Below are 20,345 nucleotides of genomic sequence, written 5' to 3'. Positions count from 1 at the left end.
GAGTCCCGGGATCAAGTCCCGCATCGGGCTCCCTGCTCGGCAGGGGGTCTGCTTCTCTCTCTGACCCTCTTCCCTCTCGTGCTCTCTGTCTCTCATTCTCTCTCTCTCAAATAAATAAATAAAATCTTTAAAAAAAAAAAAAACAATGGTACTTTTGCATGTTACCGGAGAATTATAAGTTCTCATTGTTCAAATTATTGTTCTCGATAATTATTGTGGTGACACAGGGAGAGAAACGGAGCTGCCCCCTCTTATGAAACAGTGAGCCAGCATGAGTCAGGAATGAGCATTAGTGAGTATTGTTGCAAACAGGTGGCAGTGGTCGGCCTCGCTCTGTTTGCCAAGACAAATGCAATCACAGTGCACAGCGTTAGAGATCCTTGCACGGTCTTGCTGAGAAATTGTGTAGAAGCATTTGCTATCAGCCAAATCCATTTCATCCTGAATGTGAGCCATTCTCACCTAGGCTTACTTTCGAGGTGCTTTGAGTCTTTTGGGCCACAGCATCTATTTATAGCTGGGTCTCCAAGTAGAAACGAACCAAAGCTCAGCTTCACCTCCCCATCCAACCCATACCCTCTGGAAGCACTTCCTTGTGCACTCTGTGTCTCCAGCTTGCACCCGGATGTGAGATCTGGCGTGGTAGTGGACCATTATTCACTCTCCCGTTTGTGTCCGTTCATTAAACGGGTCTATTTGTTCTCTCTCGTAATAAATGCTCATCAATTTTTTGCCAAGTGCCAGACACACTAGATGCTAAAATGAATGTCCTTCATGGGGATGAAGCCCCATTCATGCAACACAGTGCCTTTGTCACTGGGGCAGATTTTATTTAAGATTTATTGGCAGAGGAGGGGCCTTTACAACTCAGCAATGCCAACAACTCAACATTGAATATTGGACATCACTGTCTTTAAAAGTCTTGCTACTACCCAGCCTCGTGTTTTGGCTATTCCCACCCTCCCTTTCTCTCAGCCTGGGAGACTTTCACTCCTGTTCCTGCCCCCCCCAAAAAAATAATTCAAGGAATACATTAGATGGCTAAAGATTCGCTGATGCAATCTCCTTGAACAGCAAGCCCCTCCCTTGGGTCTTACTCCCTCTCCTCCCTATCTTTTCAAGGGGAAGGAGTGAGTAGTGTAAAGATTTGATTTGCCCATAGATCTAAGTCATACCACCCACTCCCCACCTTTGCCTTAGAAATAGCTCTTGAGTAACTTCAATCAGGTTTTTTTTTTTTAAGATTTTATTTATTTATTTGACAGAGAGAGCGAGAGAGCACAAGCAGGGAGAACAGCAGAGGGAGAGGGAGAAGCAGGCTCCCCGCCGAGCAGGGAGCCCGATGCGGGGCTCGATCCCAGGACCCTGGGATCATGACCTGAGCCGAAGGCAGACGCTTAACGACTGAGCCACCCAGGCGCCCCTCTTTCTAGACCATAAGCTCATACAGGCAGAGGTTTCATTGTTTTGTAATCCCTTTTTTTCTCTTAGCTCCAAACATAGTGCTAGACAAGTATAGTGCTGCTTTATCCATGTTCTTGTTAGATCAAACAAGTTTTCCATATTGGGCTTGAATAAAGGAGTCACTTCCTTTATACAACAGAGCTGAGCATGCGGGACAGGAATCAAAACCAGTTTTCAACTCTGTCATTGAAGGGATTGATGAATAAATCCAAGGTAAAAGTAGCCCAGTCACAAAGCTGTAAGGTGGCCAGGTATATGCCAACAGGGAGTGGTGAGGCTGGACGCAACTGGCTGGTCCTGCTTCCCATCAGAGCTTTGACATCCATATTACACAACAAAACAAAATATTGTGCTGGCCGGCAAACGCAGAACCCCAGCCTCAGACACTGATGAAAGAGGGAAGCTTGCCTTCACACCGGTATTGCGCTAAACTGCTCTGCTCATGCTCGAGGTCTGGTTTCCCATCGGACTTGGCTTACAAAACACCAGTTCAAAGATAAAGTTGTTAAGGACTTCACGAAGGTGACAAGAGAGCGTCCAACCTCGAGTGGGGGGCCCTTCTGAGTGCCCGGCCCTCCTGGTGAGACTGTCCAGGCTACAGGCCCATGAAGCTGGCCCTGCCTGGCCCATAGTAAGTACTCAATAAATATTTGGTGAATGAATGAATGAATGAATGAATGAATGAATGAATGAATGAATGAATGTCATCCTAAGCACAGGCTTCATTAACCAAGCCTCAATTACCAAAATTATTCTAGGACCCAGTTACAACGGTGGGGGGGTGAGGGGTTTCCCCTTACACATTCCACCAAGCAATTCCCCATGACACCAGCTGGATGTCCTATAATTTAACTCAGTTCTTTTATTTATTTATTTATTTATTTATTTACTTACTTACTTATTTATTTGACAGAGAGAGAGAGAGAGACAGCGAGAGAGGGAACACAAGCAGGGGGAGTGCGAGAGGGAGAAGCAGGCTTCCCACTGAGCAGGGAGCCTGACGCGGGGCTCCATCCCAGGACCCTGGGATCATGACCTGAGTTAAAGACAGATGCTCAACGACTGAGCCACCCATGCACCCCTAATTTAACTGAATTGTGAATTAAATTCTATCTACCTGGAGGCAGCAACAGATCCTGCTGGTTAAGGGCTCAGGCCCACGAGATTGCCCCCTCACTTCAGATGGTAAATTCAGTCCAGGACGGGTCACTGTGATTCTGATGGATCAGCTACAAATCAGAGGTTCCCACAAGCCCCTCTTTGGGTTCAATTAATTTGCTAGAGAGATTCACAGAGCTCAGGAAAAATAGTTTATTTCTGTTTATGGGTTTCTTGTAAAAGCATGGGATAAAGGATACAAACAAACAGGCAGGTGGAAGAGATGAGGAGAGCCAGGTATATGGACAGGGACGTAGATCTTCCACGCTCTGTCTGCCTGTGTTTTTCCCACACCTCCACCTGTGCACCAAGCTGGACGATCTCCAAACCCCCTGCTGTTGGGATCTTAGGGACGTTTTCTTACTTAGGCGCAATCAATTAGAAACTCCTCTCTATCCCTCTTCCCTCTCTGAAGGATGAGGGGTGGGGCTGAAAATCCTAAGCTTCTAACCATGGCTTGGTCTTTCTGGGGACCAGCTCCCCTCTAGGAGCTTTCCAGGGGCCCCCCCAGAGCTGCCTCCATAGAACAAAAGAGGCTCCTCTGCTCTTATCATTTAGGAATTTACACGGCTTTTAGGAGCTCTGTGCCAGGAGCCAGGGGCAGAGAGACCAAGACATATATTCTCTATTATCTCACAATTGTCGCTTCATGGCAGACGGAATAGAAATATTGGTCTCTCGGATGATTTTTAAAAAGAACTTCTGAGCCAAGAGTTTTAATCTCTTTTTCTTATATGAGTTTTGTTAATCAGCTGCAATACTGAGCAGATTTGTTTAATCAATTCTGTCCTTTGCTAGAGAGAACAGGGCCTCAAGAGAGAGGACAGAAACTGATGGAACATGAAAAATTCATGGTTGGGGGGAAGAAAGTCCCTGCAACAAAAAAAAAGAATTTTTGTGGTGTATAGAATTTGATCTATTAATAACCACAGCTCATCCCAGCTGATTCTCACACCACTGCGAACAAATTTGTTGAGGCAATGCTACTTCCAAACTTTGAGGGGCTGGTGAGTTGTACCTGCATGCCCTGGGCTTTGCTGCATATTCACGTATTGATGCCATGGAGAGAGGCGGGAAGCAGTTTTCCCAAAGGGAAGAGGTGGGAAGACAAGACCCCAAAAGGCAGATGCCTGGAGTCCTCATTTTATTTTGCCTCTCTCTTAAAAGAAACTCATTGTTGTTGAAGAGATTTAAGACAATCAGATTTATATCACATTTATTTATTCATTCAACCACTATTTGTCGAGTGCCTACTGTATGCCAGGCATTTTGTGAATTGGCTTTGTGAATGTGGGCTTTGGAGTGAAATTCGGCTAAGTCCTCATCCCGGGAGAAGCCTTCAGTTTATCCTGAAATGACAATGTGGTGGTCAGGATGGGGGTGGGCGTGGGGCCCTCCCATCTCCTGGTGCCTTGGTGAAATGACCATTCTCAGCCAGAGCCCCCAGATGCCGGAGGAAACCATGGCACCCCACAGAGGTTGGTAAGCTATGGGTCGTCATGGCAACAGATGAGCTGGAACTGGGTGTGAGCACCCCAGCTGGGAGCTTACTGTCTCCTCCTCGTCCTCTGCCTGGGTCCTCGCCTGACGAGTCCTTGCTTACCGTTGGATTGGTTTCCTGGATGTAGGATTTGGCTGGAGGAGAACAAGCCGAGGGAAGGGGGCTGCCGGGCAGGGGAGAGGGTAGTAGAGACACTACAGATTCGGATAGAATGAGAAGCTAAAAAGCTGACCACTCATCGGCCCCTCATTGTGCGCCAGGCACTGTGCCATACGTGATCGCCGCTTCTCAGCCGATTCTCACGATACCACCGTGTCCTCCCCCATCAAAGAGGCAAGGAAACAGGTTCAGAGGGGCCGAGCTAACGTGAGAATCTGGGTCTGTCCGATTCCCACGCCTGGGGGAGAAATGCCCACGTTGAGAAACGCCAAGTAGAAGTGGTTCTGAACAGCAGGTGCAGTGTACCTGGGGGTGTGGCCACAATCCAGATTCCTAGGCATGGCCCCAGACCTGCTGAATCAAAATGTCTGGGGGTGTGGTCCGGGAATCAGAGCACCAAGAGGTCTTGGAGGTTGCCTCGTCTGAGAGAGGCTTAGGGAAGAAGTGACTTGCCCTCCGTCCCAGGGCTAGTTAGGACCAGGATCTGGGAACCAGAAGAGGGGACAGTCGGCCCAACCACTGAAAGTTGCCCTTCACTTATGATGACAAGTCTCCATCTAACCGGTGCTCCAATCATGAAAAAGAGGAGAGAAAGAGAGAAGCCCTAACTGGTGCTTATTATATTTTCTTTCCAGCATTTCTGCCTGCAAGGCCAACCTACTTCCTCGCCCGATCACCAGGGTAACCATCACTCCCATCTTGACAGTCAAGTGCGTACACAGCTTCTTGCACCCACATCCAGGGCCGCGGGACCCAGCCCTATAATCAGCCTCCCGCTGCCTCTGTAGACAGCCAGCAGCAGCAGCTCCCTGCTCTCTGGGCCCCTCACCCCTTCGCAGTTCTGCAGACACCCCTCCCCACGCTCACATGCTGAGCTCTCTGCTTCCCTCGCCCACTGCCTCCCAGGAGACAAATGTGCAATCTGCTCTCAGCGTGTATCATCACCTCTGGAGGGAGGAATCTGCCCTCGAGTTGGGACACAGCCCAACACACACGGCCCACACAGGAGGAAAAACACCCCCTCCAAGGGGAAAGGGAGTGGTGGCAGTGAACGAACACCCCCTCTCCCTCCAGAGACAGCTGAGGGGGCAGCTGGAGTTTGGGAACGGTTTGCGAAGTGATGATCAGGAGAGGGCCCGCGGTGGCTAGTTGGGGAGGGTTGAGGGAGGGGGGAGGCTGGGGGCCAGATCCTGTTGCTAAGGAAGCGGCTCCCTGCCTAGGACATCAGAGCCCCTCTGTCACCACAGACACCTGGAGTCTGCCCTGCAAGCGATGCGTTTACGAGCCCTTCAAAACCCCCTCAGAACAGTTCCATGAGGCCAGGCTGCTGGGGTCCTGCGGTCCCCATCAGGACTTTACAGGGACCAGCTCTCTCCCTCCTCACTTATTCCTTCCCTTGGCCCCCCTTTCCCCCCTGTCTCCTAGGTCCTGAGCCCTTTACTGTGAGCCCTAGGGACCAAGGATTCCTATCCTGATTACTCTCCTTTCTGGTTTCCCTACAGCCTGAGGCCAACCCCTTCAGACACCTGCCCCATTTCCTGGCTGGGCCAAAGCCTTCCTCCTGAGGGCTTGGGCTCTGGCAATCCCAGAGGCTGCTCGAAAGAGCCCGCGGAAACAATTAAAGTGCAAGAGAGTTAACTCCTCAATGAGCCAACTTTGACCTGTGGGAAGCAAAAGGCAGGAGGAAGATTTACTGCCTCCTTCCTATGAACGGTTCCCAAGCCTGGGCTTCTTCATAGCCTGTCTGGAGATGCCCTGTATGGGACCTGGCTGGGCCTCTCCCTGAATTGGGGGGGTCTGCCTGGTAGCACGGTGCTGTTCCTGTATTTGCTTCCCATCCTGCCCCACCTCACCTCACTGTCTCTCACCCTGGCTGCCCTGGGATTGTACCTCTTAAGGAAGTGTTAGCGCTTAAGCATTTCCTCAGACTTTTCTAGGGAATCTGGACTAAGTTGGCACTAAGATTCACATAGAGCAACATTCTAGTTCTAGGTCAGCTAGCCTAATTCCCTCATTTGTCAGAAGGAGCTAAGGCCCAGAGAAGTTAAATGATTCCATCAAGGGTACAGCCAGTTAGTGGAGATTCATGATGTCATTATTCATTACTTTATGCCTACTCATTACTTTAGCAAATAATTAACAAGCACCTACTATGTACCAGGCATTATTCTAGGCACTGGGAATGTGGGGGTGGATAAAATAGACAAAATCTCTGCTTTTATGGAACACAACATTTGAATGGAGGATTGGAGAAGAAGAAGACTATAAATGAGATGAATAGGTAAAGTATTCAGAATGTTAGACTAATCAATGCCGGTGGTGGGGCTGGTGGGTGTTATAGGATGAATGGTGTCCCCCCCCCACCAAATTCATAAGTTGAAGCCCTAACCCCCAGGACCTCACAATGTGACTGTATTTGGAGATAGGACCATTAGAGGTGCTGAAGTTAAAGTGAGGCCATCAGAACAGGGCCCTAATCCAAGATGACTGGTGTCCATATAAAAAGAGGAAATTCAGACAGACAGAGACCCCAGGGATAGGCACATAGGGGAAAGACCATGTGAGGACAGAGCAGGAGGGCCGCCATGTGCAAGCCTCAGGAGAAACCGACCCTGCCTACACCTTGATCTTGGAATTCCAGCCTCCAGAACTGTGAGAGAGTACATTTCTATTGTTGTCTAAGTCACTGAATCTGTGGTATTTTGTGATGGCCGCCCTAGCGGATTAACACCATGGGATTTTAATTTCATAAAAGGCATCCCGAGCTGGCCTCATCGAGAAGGTGATGTTTGAGTAATATCCTGAAGGATGTGATAGAGGGAGTTCGCTGACAATCCAATGGAAGAACATTCCAGGCAGAGGGAAGGGCAGGTTCCTTGGCTCTGACTGGGATCAGACTTCGAGTGTTCGAGGAATAGTAGGGAGGCCAGCGGGCCTGGAGAGAGCAGAGTGGGCGGGGGGAGGAAACGGGAGCATGAGGTGGGAGAGGTGAGGTGTGTGGGAGGACATCCTCTGTGCCAGATGGGGAGTCGCCGCAGAGTTTAGAGCAGTGGTCTCAATGGTGGGGGGGAAGGGCATTTTGCTCCCAGTGGACATTTGGCAACGTCTGAAGACATTTCCATTTTCAACTGGATGGGGGTAGGTGAGGAGAGGTCAGGATAGGATACGGGCATCTAGTGAGGAGAGGCCAGGGGTGTTGTTAAATAGCCTACCAGGCACAGGACAGCATTTCTCTCCCCTTCCTCCACAGAGAATTTCCAGGGCCCATGGAGTAACAAGGTTGAAAAGCCCTGTTTTAGAGCATGAGGTGACTGAGTCTGACTTTCGTGTTAATACGATCACTCTGGCTGTGTTGGTAAGGCTTTTAAAAGTAGAAGGGCAGAAGCCGAGGCTCTGTTATCCAGGTGAGAAATAAGGGTGGCTTGGACCACAGTGGTTGACCTCCTCCCATGCCAGTTTAGTGCCCCTGTTCCAGCCTCCCTGCCTCCTGCCTCTTTCTGTCTCTCAACAAACATTAACAGAGCCCTTAGTGGGTGCTAGCCATCATGTCAGGTACTGGGTAGATTGGGGCAGATGTGGCCCACTAGGAACCTCATGTAGCTCACCCAGAACCAAGCTGAAGAGGAGGGAGCTACAGGGAGCCGCTGCTGACTTGGGGGGCAGACGTTGGCCAGTCTGCTTGGTGATGCAGTGGAGCTCTGTTCTGCGGTGGTCGTCAGAAGCTGCTTTCTACCCAGACACTGAAGAAAGCACAGGGCGAGCACTGGGTGGGTGATGTCTCCATCCATCCAGCTGCACAAGCCAAAAATGTGGAAATCATCCTTTCTGCCTCAGCCTCCCTGACCTCCACCCATACCCCAGTACATCAAGGGTGGAGCAGCCCCCGAAGATGTGAACCTGTTCACATCACTCCAAGGTGGTCCTTCTCCATCAGTATCCCAGCTCCTGTATTTTTTCCATAGCAGTTATCCTAGCTTGTAGTCAGATATTTAATCACAGTAGATGATTATTGGATCAATTTCCATTGTTCTCCTTAGGATGTGTGCTCTGTGGTGGGAGGGCCTGTAGCTGGCTTGCTTCTTATCTGTAGACCTAGCCTAGAACAATGCTTATCATATAGCCAGAATTCTTGAAATATGTTTTGAATGAATGGATGGATAGCAGTACTAAATTCAGAACTAGAAACCACAAAATCTCTCTGATGTAAAAACTTCTAAAATATTTCATGCATAAAACATACGGAATGCATATGTATATTTGAAGCATAACAATAAAACAAATATGTATTACTATCTAGTTCAAAAAAGAACACATCCCCTGTGACTTCTGTGTGCCCCTCCCCGGTCACATCTTGGTCCTAGAGATTACCAATATGTTTTGTTTTGTTTTTAGAGATTTTACTTATTTATTTGAGAGAGAGAGGGAGATCAGAGAGGGAGAGGGAGAAGCAGACTTGCCGCTGAGCGGAGAGCCCAACACAGGGCTCGATCTCATGACCCTGAGATCATGAGCTGAGCTGAAATCAAGAGCGGGAGGCTTAACTGACTGAGCCACCCAGGCATTCCCAACAATATACTACGTTTTAGTGTTTATCGTCTCCTTTTCTTCTCTTGGCCATTTTAACCACATAGGGATATTATATACATATTATTGTTTTTCAACATTATGTAAGAGTTTCATACTGCAGATAATCTTGGGCAATTCGCATTTATTGCTCAATATGTTCATGAGATTTATCTTTATTGAATTATGTACTTGTGGTTCATTTTCACCGTCATGGTTTTCCATTGATTTGAGTATGCAACAACTAATGTATCTATTCTCCGGTAGAGAGGCATTTGAGTTGCTACCAGGATTTTGCTGCTGTGAACCTTCTCACGCAGGTCTCTGTGCAGGTGTGCTAGAGTATATGCCTTGAAGAGATTTATTCCATTGGGCAACTTAATGCCAAATTATTTTCCAAAGTGGTTGCACCAATTTGCACCAGCACCACTTGCTGGGTGTGTCCATTTACCATTCCCTGATTATTAAAATAAGGTTGAGCTTGTTTTCATAGGTTTATTGGAAATTCCCCTTCTGTAAGGTGGTGGTTTGTATATTTTGCCCATTTTTCTACTTAGTTGTCTTCCTACTGATTTTTTGGGAGTTCTTAATTCTGGACAGCAACCCTTCTTTGATTAATTTGTTATGAATATCTTTTCCCAGTCGATTGTTTGTCTTGTCACACTGTCTTTGTGGTGTCTCTTCTGATGAATACCAGTTCTAAATTTTCATTTAGTTAGATTTATCAATCTTGTATTTTACAGCCCGTGCTTCTTGTTCTCCGTCTTCGGATGTCATAAAGCTACCCTCGTGTATTTTCTTGGAAAAGTTTGGAAGATCTGACTTTTGATTTGGGTTTTGCTGTTGCTGTTGTGATGACATAATGAACTCACTTAGGCTGGTGGTGGAGCTTCAACTGGTCTTGCAACTGATCATGTCTCTGTGATGGCAGAAGAGGTGAGGTAGGTCCAGGAGCCATTTTCATGCAGGAACCACAGTGCCAGATCCCCACAGCTCGTTTCTCTGTCTTGGTTTTGCCACAGAATGAAGAAATGCACTTGGTGTGCTAGTTCATTTCTATTTTCTTCACCATTTTCCTAAGAGAGTCGCCCTCATGGGTCCTGTATATTTTACCGACAGTTCTGACCTTCTTGGTGCATTTAGCCAAGTTGCTACCTATAGGTTCAAGCCCAGAGAGCCACGTTTAGGTTTTTAATTCACCTGATTTAATAATCATGTGATGTATGGTCTGAGGTAGTAATCTAATTTAAACATTTTCCTCATATAGATAATGGCTTAGTTTTAGTTTTGCTGTTGTAGAAAATTACCGCCCATGTAGTGGCTTAAAAGCACACAAATTTATTATCTTATGGTTCTGGAAGTTAGATCTGGGTTTCAGTGGGCTAAAATCAAGGTGTCATCGGGGCTACATTTCCATTGAGGGCCCTAGGAGAGTTTATTTATTTCTTGTATTCCTTTTCCTGCTTCTAATGGCTGTCTTCTTGTGGGCCCCTTCTGTTTTCAAAGCTCGCAATGGCTGGTCAAGTTTTCTCAAAGTCTGATGATGACTTTCCTGCCTCCCTCTTTTGCTCATGAGGACCCTTATGATTACATTGGGTTTACCCAGATAATCTAATACGTATTAGATACATAAGATAATCTCCTCATCTCAAGATCCTCAAATGAGGCACATCTTCAAAGCCTCTTTTGCCAAGTAAGGTAACACAGTCACAGTTTCCAGCGATGAGGACCTGGACTTCTTTGGGAGGATATTATTCTAGAATCACAGACTCAACAGCTTCAACCACAAGAATCAACAGCTTCAGCACATGGCATATTAAATATTTTCTGAGCCCAGGGACAGGGAACACCGATGGTAATAATGCTTGCTATGTGCTGGGAATTCCTCTAAACATTGTGTGCATATTATCTCATTTAAGTCATTTAAGCCATTGTGCTGAGTACTACTGTTATTCTGATCTTAGAGATGAGTAAAGTGGGGGACAGAGTGGTTAAGTAACTTGCCCACAGTAGGAAGTAGCAGAGCCAGGATTCTAGGCATTTGGCCAGAGCCAATCCAGGCAGTTAGACTCTGAAGTCCATGCATTTAACTACCAGGCTTTTGTGGAATGAATACATGACATGAATAAATCTAGCTTCTCTTAGCTGTGTGCTTATGCCTAAAGTCATGTAACCTCTCTGAGCCTCAATTTCTTTATCTATGAGATTGGAATAGTGGTGCATCTTATCTGTACTTCACAGGGCTGCTTCTAGGACACATGGAGACAAGTCATAAGAAAACAATTCAGATAAGAAAAACAGGGTTCCAAGACTCCTTCCATTGCATGTCACTGGCAGAGCCGGGACTGGGACTAAAGTTTCCTGGCAGCCAGACTGGGGCAGGCTATTTCTACCACAGGGCAGTAACTACAGCAGTTATAGACTCTAGTCACCAAACTGACTTCATCAGTCTCCTGCCCTGGAGCAGCCAACATCAAAGCTATGTCTGTGTTTCAATCAGTTTTTCATTTAAGAATATCATCAAATATCAAATGATGGTGTTACAAAATCTAAACATGAGATAATACTTCTTAGCTGAAACAGTAAAGTTTATAAATATGATTTAGTATCAGTTACAAACCAAGGGGAAAAGAGGACAATTTCAGAAATTGACAGGAAAGGGAGGCTGCAAGGTATTGCTAAGGAAAACCACCTCCCCTGCGTCTCTGCCTCTTCTCCATCCTGATCTCTCCAAGCTCCCCCCCACCCATTTTTCCTTAATGTGGAGCAGGGATCGGAATACCTGGATTTTAGCCGTGGGGTAACCACTGACCATTTTTGCTTTGAACTTCAGAGGCAATACTGAATTAAAAAAGAGCACAGTGGGGGAGGACTGACGCTACCAGATATTAGGACATATAACAAAGACATAGTGATAAAAACAGTGCAGAACAGATCTAGATCAACAGAGCAGTAGTGAGAGCCCAGAAACAGGGACGTGTGTCTGTTAAGAATTGGTATAGGACAGAGACGTCATCACACATCAGTGGAGAAAAGATGGATTATTTGGTGGGTACTGCTGGGCAAATCTGCTCACTATGCAGAGAAAATAATACTTTATTCTTGGTTATACCATATGCCAGGTGAACTGCAGATGAATTAAGACCTAACTGTGATAGATAAAGGTATGACGTTATTAAATAGGGGAAGGTGTAGGAGAATATTTGGGTAGGAAAAGATTCTTCAAGGAGACCCAAAAAACCCCACTCCACAAGGCTAAAATTAGATGCATTTGTATATATCAAAATAAGGATTTCCCCTACACTGTAGGATAGCAAAGGCCAAGCTACCAGGGCATGTGAAAGATTGGGAGAAATACTTGCATTGTCCAAGACTGACATGAGATTAATATTTAGAAATATAGGAAACTCCTTTAATTCATTCGGAAAAATAATAGGAAATCTAGCCAAGAAATAGGCAGAGGATGTAAATAGTTAATTCACAGAAAGAAAAAAATCTCAGTTTCTTCAGTATATGGAAAAATGGGTAATGTCACCTATCGACAAAAAAATTAAATGAAATTACAATGTGATACTACTTTGCTATCACATTGATATAAATTAGGACATCAGATAATACCAAATGTTAGCATATGAAGTGGGAAAACAAGAATCTTTCTGTCTTCATGTACCACTGGTGGGAGTGCAAACCGGCAAAGCCACTCTAGTGGGCAACTTGGCAGAGTGAAAACAAGCATTGTAGACTCCATGACCCGGCAATTCCCTTTCTATCTTATGGTCCATCAGGGACACGTCTAATATCATTCCAGTATTGTCTGTGGTTACAAGGAACTGCTGGCCACCTAACTGTCCATTTTTTTAAGGAATTGATAAGTAAAATGTGTTAGATGCACAAACTGAATGCTATTAGTGGTTAGGTCTAAATGAACACCTAGAATTATTTAGATAGCCCCATGAATAAATCTCTAAGACATTATGTTGAGGGAAAAACAAGAAACAGAACGGATTCTTAGCACAATACCTTTCACGTATTTTAAAAATAATACAGAAACTAACAGTATCTTTGGAGGATATACACACGTCCTGGGACATATCTTAACATACAAGAGAGGGTGCGCATGGCGGATAGAGAAATGGGACGGTGGAGAGGGAACGAGTGGAAAATAACAAAATAAAATTAAAAAGAGCTCTCCTAGGAGCTGAAGAGTCTGCTCAACATAACTTTTGTCCCTTAGGTCCAAAAAAATCGCCCCAATGCCCTTCCCATCGCTTCCTATTCTTAACAGAATCAAATGCAAGCGACTCAATGTCGCTGGCCAGAGCAGGGCCTTTCTCTAAAAAGGACCTGCCTCTCCCTTCCACTCACCTCGCCAAGCCCTGGCTTCCCTGTACTCCTAGCCGTACGTCCCACAGTCAAAACAAGCCCAGATTTCAATTCGAAATGGGCTTACTCTTATTTCTCTAGGAAAGTCTGATTGTTTAAGATTCGGTTTAAGTGTTTCCCCTCCGGGAGTCCTTTTCCGGCCGCAGCCCCACCCAAATGCTAGTCCCTTCAGGACTGTATTCCAATACACCCTTTCCCGCATCACCTGCGCACACACCACGCTGTAATTGCTGATTTGGGGTACGCATCCCTCCCCCAGGGCTAGAGCTGAGCTAGGGTAGTCTCCACGTACACAGCTTGCCTGCTGTGGTGGACAATCACACGAATTATCCAAAGGTTATTCCTGCAGGTTAAATACGACAGCAGCCCACCTCCCTGTCCTTCGCTAACCCTGCCATTGGTTCAGCCTCTCCGCCCCCGGCCACCGCCCCCAGTCCGCCTCCGCAGGCTGCAAGAGGAGGAAGGTTCTGCGCACGCGCCATAGGGCGGGGCGCGCTCGGCCGGGGGCGGGGCAAGAGGAGAGGAGGGCGCCGAGGGGCGGAGGGGGCAGCCACGGTGCAGCGCGGCAGTTGCGTCCGGCTCGCGTGCGCGCGGCGCCTGGGGGGCGGGGCTGAGGCGGGCTTGTGGCACCTCCCCCGCCTCTGGCCCCGCCCCCGCAGGCCACCCGCGCGCCTCGCCCCGCCCCCTCGCCTTGCCCGCCCCGCCCCCTCGCCTTGCCCGCCCCGCCCCCCGGCGGCCGCGCTCCTTCTCCCGCCGCCAGCTACCCTCCCGCCCGTCTCCCGCGGCCGAGAGCGGGAGAAAGTCCTGCCGGTGGGCGGCCGCGGGGCTGCGAGCGTCCGGCATCCCGGGGCCGCTCCGGCCCGGGCGGCGAGGGGGCCCGGCGGTCCATGCATCCGCCGCCGCCCGCCGCTGCCGCGATGGATTTCAGTCAGAACAGCCTGTTCGGCTACATGGAGGACCTGCAGGAGCTCACCATCATCGAGAGGCCGGTCCGCCGGAGCCTCAAGGTGCGCCCCGGGGAGGAGGAACTGCCCGCAGGGAGCCTGGCGACTGGCCCGGGCCCCGACCCCGTCCCGTCCCCTTCTTCCCGAGGCGGCCCGGGACCCTCTCGGAGTCGGGCTGGACCCTCAGTCCTCCTCCGGTCGCCGTGTCACCCTAAACCGGCCCCTGCCGGCGCCCCTGCTTCGACACAGCTTCGGTTCTCCCAGCTCGGACCCCCTCCCCGAGGGACTGACCCCTCGGACGCCCCGGGCTCCCCCAGTCCCCCGGCCCAGCCCGGCCCGTGCGCCTTCCCCAACCCGCCCCCAGGAACGGACGGTCCAGCGTCGTCCCCCAAGCCGCTCCTCCCGGACGGCCGTGGCCCCTCTTCCTTCCGAGCTGCGGGAGCTGCCCCTCGAGGCCGCCGCCGCCTTGTCCCCTCCTGAGTGCCCCCCCACCGGACCCCGTCCCACTCCTCAGTCAACACAGATCCGCCCCTCCTCCCGGAGACACGCCGGATCCCACTTTCCCCTTCCTCTATCCGAGCAAGCTCGGGTGCCTCTGCCCCCTAGTCGGCCAGGCCTCCCTTCACCTCCCACCCAGCGCCCAGGCTACCGTCGTCCCGCTACGGATCTTCAAAGCCCTCTCGACCCCTCGCCCCCATCCTGAGCCACCACGCGTCCTTTCTTCCCAGCCCCTCCAAGACTCCACCTGGGACCCTGATCCCCACTCCCCGCCTTGAGGGAGTCAACCTTCAGTTCGCTCCCCCACCCCGCAGAGTCATCTTCGTCCCAGCTTCCAGCCCTCACTGCCCGTAAACCTACTTTAGGGACCACCCCCTCCCCCAGCCGTCCTCTCAGAAGCTCGGTTGAGCTCTTCTCACTCCCACCTGCCGCAATATCGCGAATCTTTGATTTCCTTCCAGCCCTAGAGTTTATTCCCTTCCCTTCCCCCACTCCACATTTCGTCTTTTTCATTCTCTCTCGGCTGCAGTTTGCCTCCATCCCCCTTGTAGCATTTCCTGGGGTGGAAAATGCTGGAGAAACAGCTTTGGGGTATTAAGATTTAAAAGTACGTATGTATTTTATATATGCATATAAAATCGAGTTCGGCAATGTTATGAAGCCACACTGTAATTTTCAAGCTAGAATAATTTAAAAAAGAAAAAAAACAAAAACAAAAAAACTCCACCACCCCAACCCAACAATTCGAGACGGAGACCTCTGTGGTTGAGGTCGGCACCTGGAGTCCTCAGACTCTTGATTAGTTTTCAATGATAACTGCTTAATTGCGAAACTTTTTCATTAGTCTCTACTTATATGGGGTTCCCGGAGGGTCACTGGGGGGCAAGACTAATCCACGTTTGTGTGCATAATTTGTATTTTACACTTGACAGACACCAGAAGAAATAGAAAGATTGACAGTTGATGAAGACCTCAGTGATATTGAAAGGGCTGTTTATCTGCTCAGGTATTGCTCGAAGTCTTTCTGTGAATTTGTTGCTCGTTCCCTGTGGCACAGCATGGATGAACGCGTTGTGAAATGTCGTTACGGTTATGCTCAGATTTACCCAACCGCTTGAACGGAGTACTTTGGCACGCATAGCATTTAATTATGTTGTAAGCTAAGATTTTGGTATGGACTTACATGTTTGAGAATTGAAATCCAGTAAGACAACCAACTTAAAGAATATTTCTTGGAGGAGGAGGAACAGAACAGCTTAAGGACTTGAATTGGATCTCCCTTCTTTTTTTATTTTCCAGCTTTGGTCGTTCTCCCATAGATCCAGTAAGTTTGGATGAGACTTAAAGAATGTCCAGTGATTAATTTTAAGTTAATAATAGAGTATGAACTTACATGCTATTTACTATATAGAAAAAACTCCACACAAATAGAGTAGCTCAATTTGTTGCTCAGGGTATCCTGTTTATATTACTTTTGCTATGTAAGCCTTGTAATTTTGTCTGAAAGATTTTAAAATTTAATTGAGCCTACTCTCATTTAAGTTTAATCTTGCAAGCTCTGCAGAATTGCTTAATGCAAGTGATTATTGCAAATATTTATAAAATTTCTCTCAACTAAAAAAACTTTAGATTTAACTTCTTAAAAGCTAATGCAGGGAACATTAATGAACTTATCTGTGAAAATACTTCCAAAGCAGAAATTTTCCCAAGGTATTTTGTGTATATTTGTTTTAAAATTTCTCTTTAACTTACAGCCACATGTTTTCCCCTTTGGCAAATTAGTTTTCCCTTTTGTTTTTTAGAACAGATTTTGAAAACTAGTGTTATTTACCTCCTGAGATATTTATCATCCTTGTTTCCTTAGCTTAGGTCAGCTTTGCCAGTTTCAAGTGCTGACAAGTTTCTTGTTCTCCTTTCTAATTTATAGGTCATGCTTCTAGTTCCATGTTATTCAGTGGAGGATCCTGTAAAAAATTAAAAATCCCTCCCCATGACTTCCAGTCTCTTAGTTATTTTTTAGCTTATTCATGGCCTCTTGGGTTTCTGTTCTTAGTTTAGTCAGAATTGTAGCATGCTTGTAATTTAGACCATTCTCATAATTCTATCACTTGAAAATGTTTCTGGGTATTAGACCTTATGTTGGTGTTATTTCCCCTCCTTTGGTGATCTTTGGTAGCATGGTGTCCTTATTTCTCCCTATTAATTTAAAAGAAAACTTTTATTTATGTATGGATTAACAGTAATGTATTTTTGATGTTTACATAGAGAATAATTCAGTGTTTAATCTTTTTTGATACTTTATTATATTTGAAGTACTCTATTCCTTAGTAATTAACATGTCCAATACAGTGAAAAGTAGTTGTAAACTTCTGCCTTTTCCCCGAGTTCTTTTGTTGGGAGTAGGTAGACAATTGATGAACGTTTGGATAAGTTTCTTTTAACATACAGCAGTTAATGATTTGTAAAAAGTTCCTACTGGATACTCCTGCTGAAGTCTCTTCTTTTGCATAAACTCTGGCTTACTATTAGGAAATGGAGAGTCTTGCTCTGCTTACTTGTGACAGCAGATACCTTATTCTAGATATCAGTGACAAGGCTTCTTTTTTAGGACAGTGTACTTGTTTTCTATTTTGCTTTTATTGTTTGTTAGTGAACCGGGTCATCTAAGTTGTCTGTATTTCTCAGACACAGAACACAAGTTTCTTCCAGTTCTGGAATTTACAAAGCCTTTCAGAGACAGATGGGTCCTCCCCTTAGATGAGAATTTTAAAAGAGATCTGATATCTCCTTTAGTTTCTCGTGGCTCATCTACCTTGAAGGAGTTTTGCAAGGTGACTCAGAAGGCGAACACTAGTTTGGTTGTGTATGGGTTCTCTAGCGGAGTTCTTCTTTGTATTCTTACCATCTCACCACCTCCTAGGGGAAACTGGGATTTCACCTTTAGGCCAGCTTCTGAAGGGATAACAGCACACTGCCTGAAAGGTTCTTTCTTCCTTGGGATTCCGGGGAAGTATGGGATTGTCTTATAGATGAGTTCCAAACTTTGCCTCTGTTACAGCCTCTTCTGCTCTCTTGTATTGAGCCTTTTATTTTAAATGTACTTTGTTCCTTTTTTTCTTTCATTGTACTTCCCAATGCTATAGAACCTCATACTGAGATCTGTTTTTTTTTTTTTTAAGATTTTATTTGCTTATTTGAGAGAGCGGGGGGGGGGGGGGGGGGAAGGGAGAAAGAGAGGGGGAGGAACAGAGGGAGAGGGAGAGGGACAAGAGACTGTGCTGAGCATGGGGCACTGGAGCCTGTGGGGTTAAATCCCAGGACCCTGAGATCATGACCTCAGCCGAAATCAAGAGTCAGATGTCAACCCACTGAGCCACCCAGGTGCCCCCTGGTTTTTTTTTCTTTGATTTTCAGATTGATTTTGAGTGCTTTGCCTTTTCCTTTGTATTAGATATTTAATATCCAGATTTTTTTCCCCCTTTGAATGTCGGATTTGTCTCTTTAGTTTTCTTACTTTGTATAATAAAACTCTTTTGGAATCTTAGGTTAAATTAGACTTCAGGCAAATGTGTTTGCATCACACATGTTTTGTATCAGTGGAGTGGAGGTTCTGATAGCATTTAAAGTGAATCTAATATATAAAACATTATCTGTAGAGTACTGTCATCCAATGAAAAACAAATTACACAGTTCATTCTCTCACTCTTAAAATATGGCAGATCAATTTTTAATGCAGTTTTCATGATTAAGCTTAGAACATCACAGTATTTGAAGACATGACACAGATGAATTTGTGGTTTTGCATAAATACGATGCTGATACATCCATATCTGTGGCATTTAGTGATGAAGCAAAACAGCTTTCCTAATAGTCACAGCTTGTGGCTTCATCAAAATCCTATCGCATCATCTTTTTCCTATTCTCTGTTGTCTTTGTGATTTTGGCATATATTTTAGGAATGTATTTAAAATATGTGAATAATTTTGTTAGAGAAGAGCCCTAAGTTTGTGTACTGTGCTTTCATTAGGTAAGTCTTTACTTAGATATTTCTGATTGCCTACCAGATAAATTCCAGACCCTCAAACTTGGCCTAAGGGACTCCATCTTAGCTGTGCAGTGTGATGTTCCCCCAGGCCCTCAACTTTTTTTTTTTTAATGGCTTGATTGATCTGTAGTTCATTTGCCATACACTTCACCCATTTAAAGTGTGCAGTCCAGTGGATTTTAGTGTATTCACAGTTGTGCAACCATCGCCACGATCAATTTTAGAACATTTTCATCATCCTCCAAAGAAACCCTGTACCTATAAGCAGTCACTCCTTACTTCTTTCTACCACATCCAGCCTTTGCGAATCACTAGTCTACTTCCTGTCTCTATGGATTTGTCTATTCTCTGGACATTTCATGTAAATGAAATTATACAGCATGTGGCCTTTTGTGACTGACTGCTTTCATTTAGCGTAATGTTTTCAAAGTTCATCCATGTTGTAGCATGTGTCAGTGCTTTCTATTGTTGAGTAGTATTGCATTGGGTGGGTGTATCACATTTTGCTTATTCATTCATCAGTTGATGGACACTTGGGTTGTTTCCACTTAGTCCTTTACTTTTTAAAGCAGTCCTGCTGGCCTCTTCACTGTTACTCATATTCATCGTGTTCATCCTTACCTCTGCTGTTCCCTGTCCTGGAGGACCTTTCATTACACCTGTTCAACACTTTCCATCTCCAGGATCCAGCTGTGGTCTTGCATCTTTCATAAAGCCCTTCTGAACTGCTGAAACCACATGGAGCCCAGGCTTCTCTGAGTTCCCCTATCACTTATGGAGGGCCTCACTCAAGGAGTGATTCATCACTACATTGTATTCCTTAACCTGTGTGTGTGTGTGTGTGTGCCCGTGGGAACATTTTCTTTAATTGTAAGCTCCTGGAGGGCAAGCCATCTGTTATGTTGTTGCTGTTTTGGTCTTTCTTGTTTTGTGCTGTGATAAAAATATATACCTCTTCATAAAGTGTATTATTTAATTTAAGATGATCAAAATGCCAGATGAATTAAGATACTTCTGATTTTTTTGTATTATAGGCAATAGAATCAGACAGATTTAGGTTATAGCCTATTCTAGTGTTTATTATCTGTGTGACCAGGAACACATTATTTATGGTTGTTAAGCTCCCTTTTTCCGTCTGTAAAATGGAAATAGCAATTCCTGTTTCCCAAGGTTGTATTATGGGTGGAGCCCTAACACAGAATAGGTTCCCAATTAATGTTAATTTCCTTCTGTCTCTTTCCCCTTGTCCCTACTTCCTTGTTACTTAGGTTCTCAAGGTACATTTCAAACTTTTAAAAGAGGATAACAATATTAATGTTGCCTTCCACTAATTTAGTAAAGTAACTGGCAAGTAAAGTATGTCAACTTAAATTTATAAAAGATACCTATTAACTTCCTGTGCTAATAGTATTTATCAGAAACCAGAATCTTCACAAATTATAATTAAGCATTTTTAAACTTGAGTGATAAGGTCAGCCTGTTTTACAGATTTGTATTTTCTTACCAAGTGACCTATTTTAAGCAATATTTGCTCTTAACATTATGCATGCGTTGTGTGGATTGGTTAGTGTTAACCTCACTTTTATGTTGATTGCTTTTATAGTCACTTTACACTGAATTTTTTTTAAAG

At 45.9% G+C, this 20,345-nt stretch overlaps 1 protein-coding gene across 1 annotated transcript in view; it reads left to right on the top strand.

Moving 5' to 3' along the window:
* The first annotated feature begins 14,004 nt into the window (after positions 1 to 14,004).
* PPP4R4 (protein phosphatase 4 regulatory subunit 4) overlaps positions 14,005 to 20,345 on the top strand; it is a 103,169-nt gene continuing 96,828 nt past the window's right edge. The window contains exons 1-2 of the mRNA XM_034992381.1: positions 14,005 to 14,235; positions 15,603 to 15,676. Coding sequence (XP_034848272.1) covers positions 14,116 to 14,235; positions 15,603 to 15,676 — 194 coding nt within the window. The 5' untranslated portion in view covers positions 14,005 to 14,115. The remainder of the gene's footprint in view (positions 14,236 to 15,602; positions 15,677 to 20,345) is intronic.

This window comes from Mirounga leonina, unplaced genomic scaffold (genome assembly GCF_011800145.1).
Source record: "Mirounga leonina isolate KUSES-001 unplaced genomic scaffold, KU_Mleo_1.0 Mir_82, whole genome shotgun sequence".
Taxonomy (NCBI): Eukaryota; Metazoa; Chordata; class Mammalia; order Carnivora; family Phocidae; genus Mirounga; species Mirounga leonina.
The sequence above is the reverse complement of the archived record's forward strand: the minus strand, read 5'-3'. Positions and strand labels throughout refer to the sequence as shown.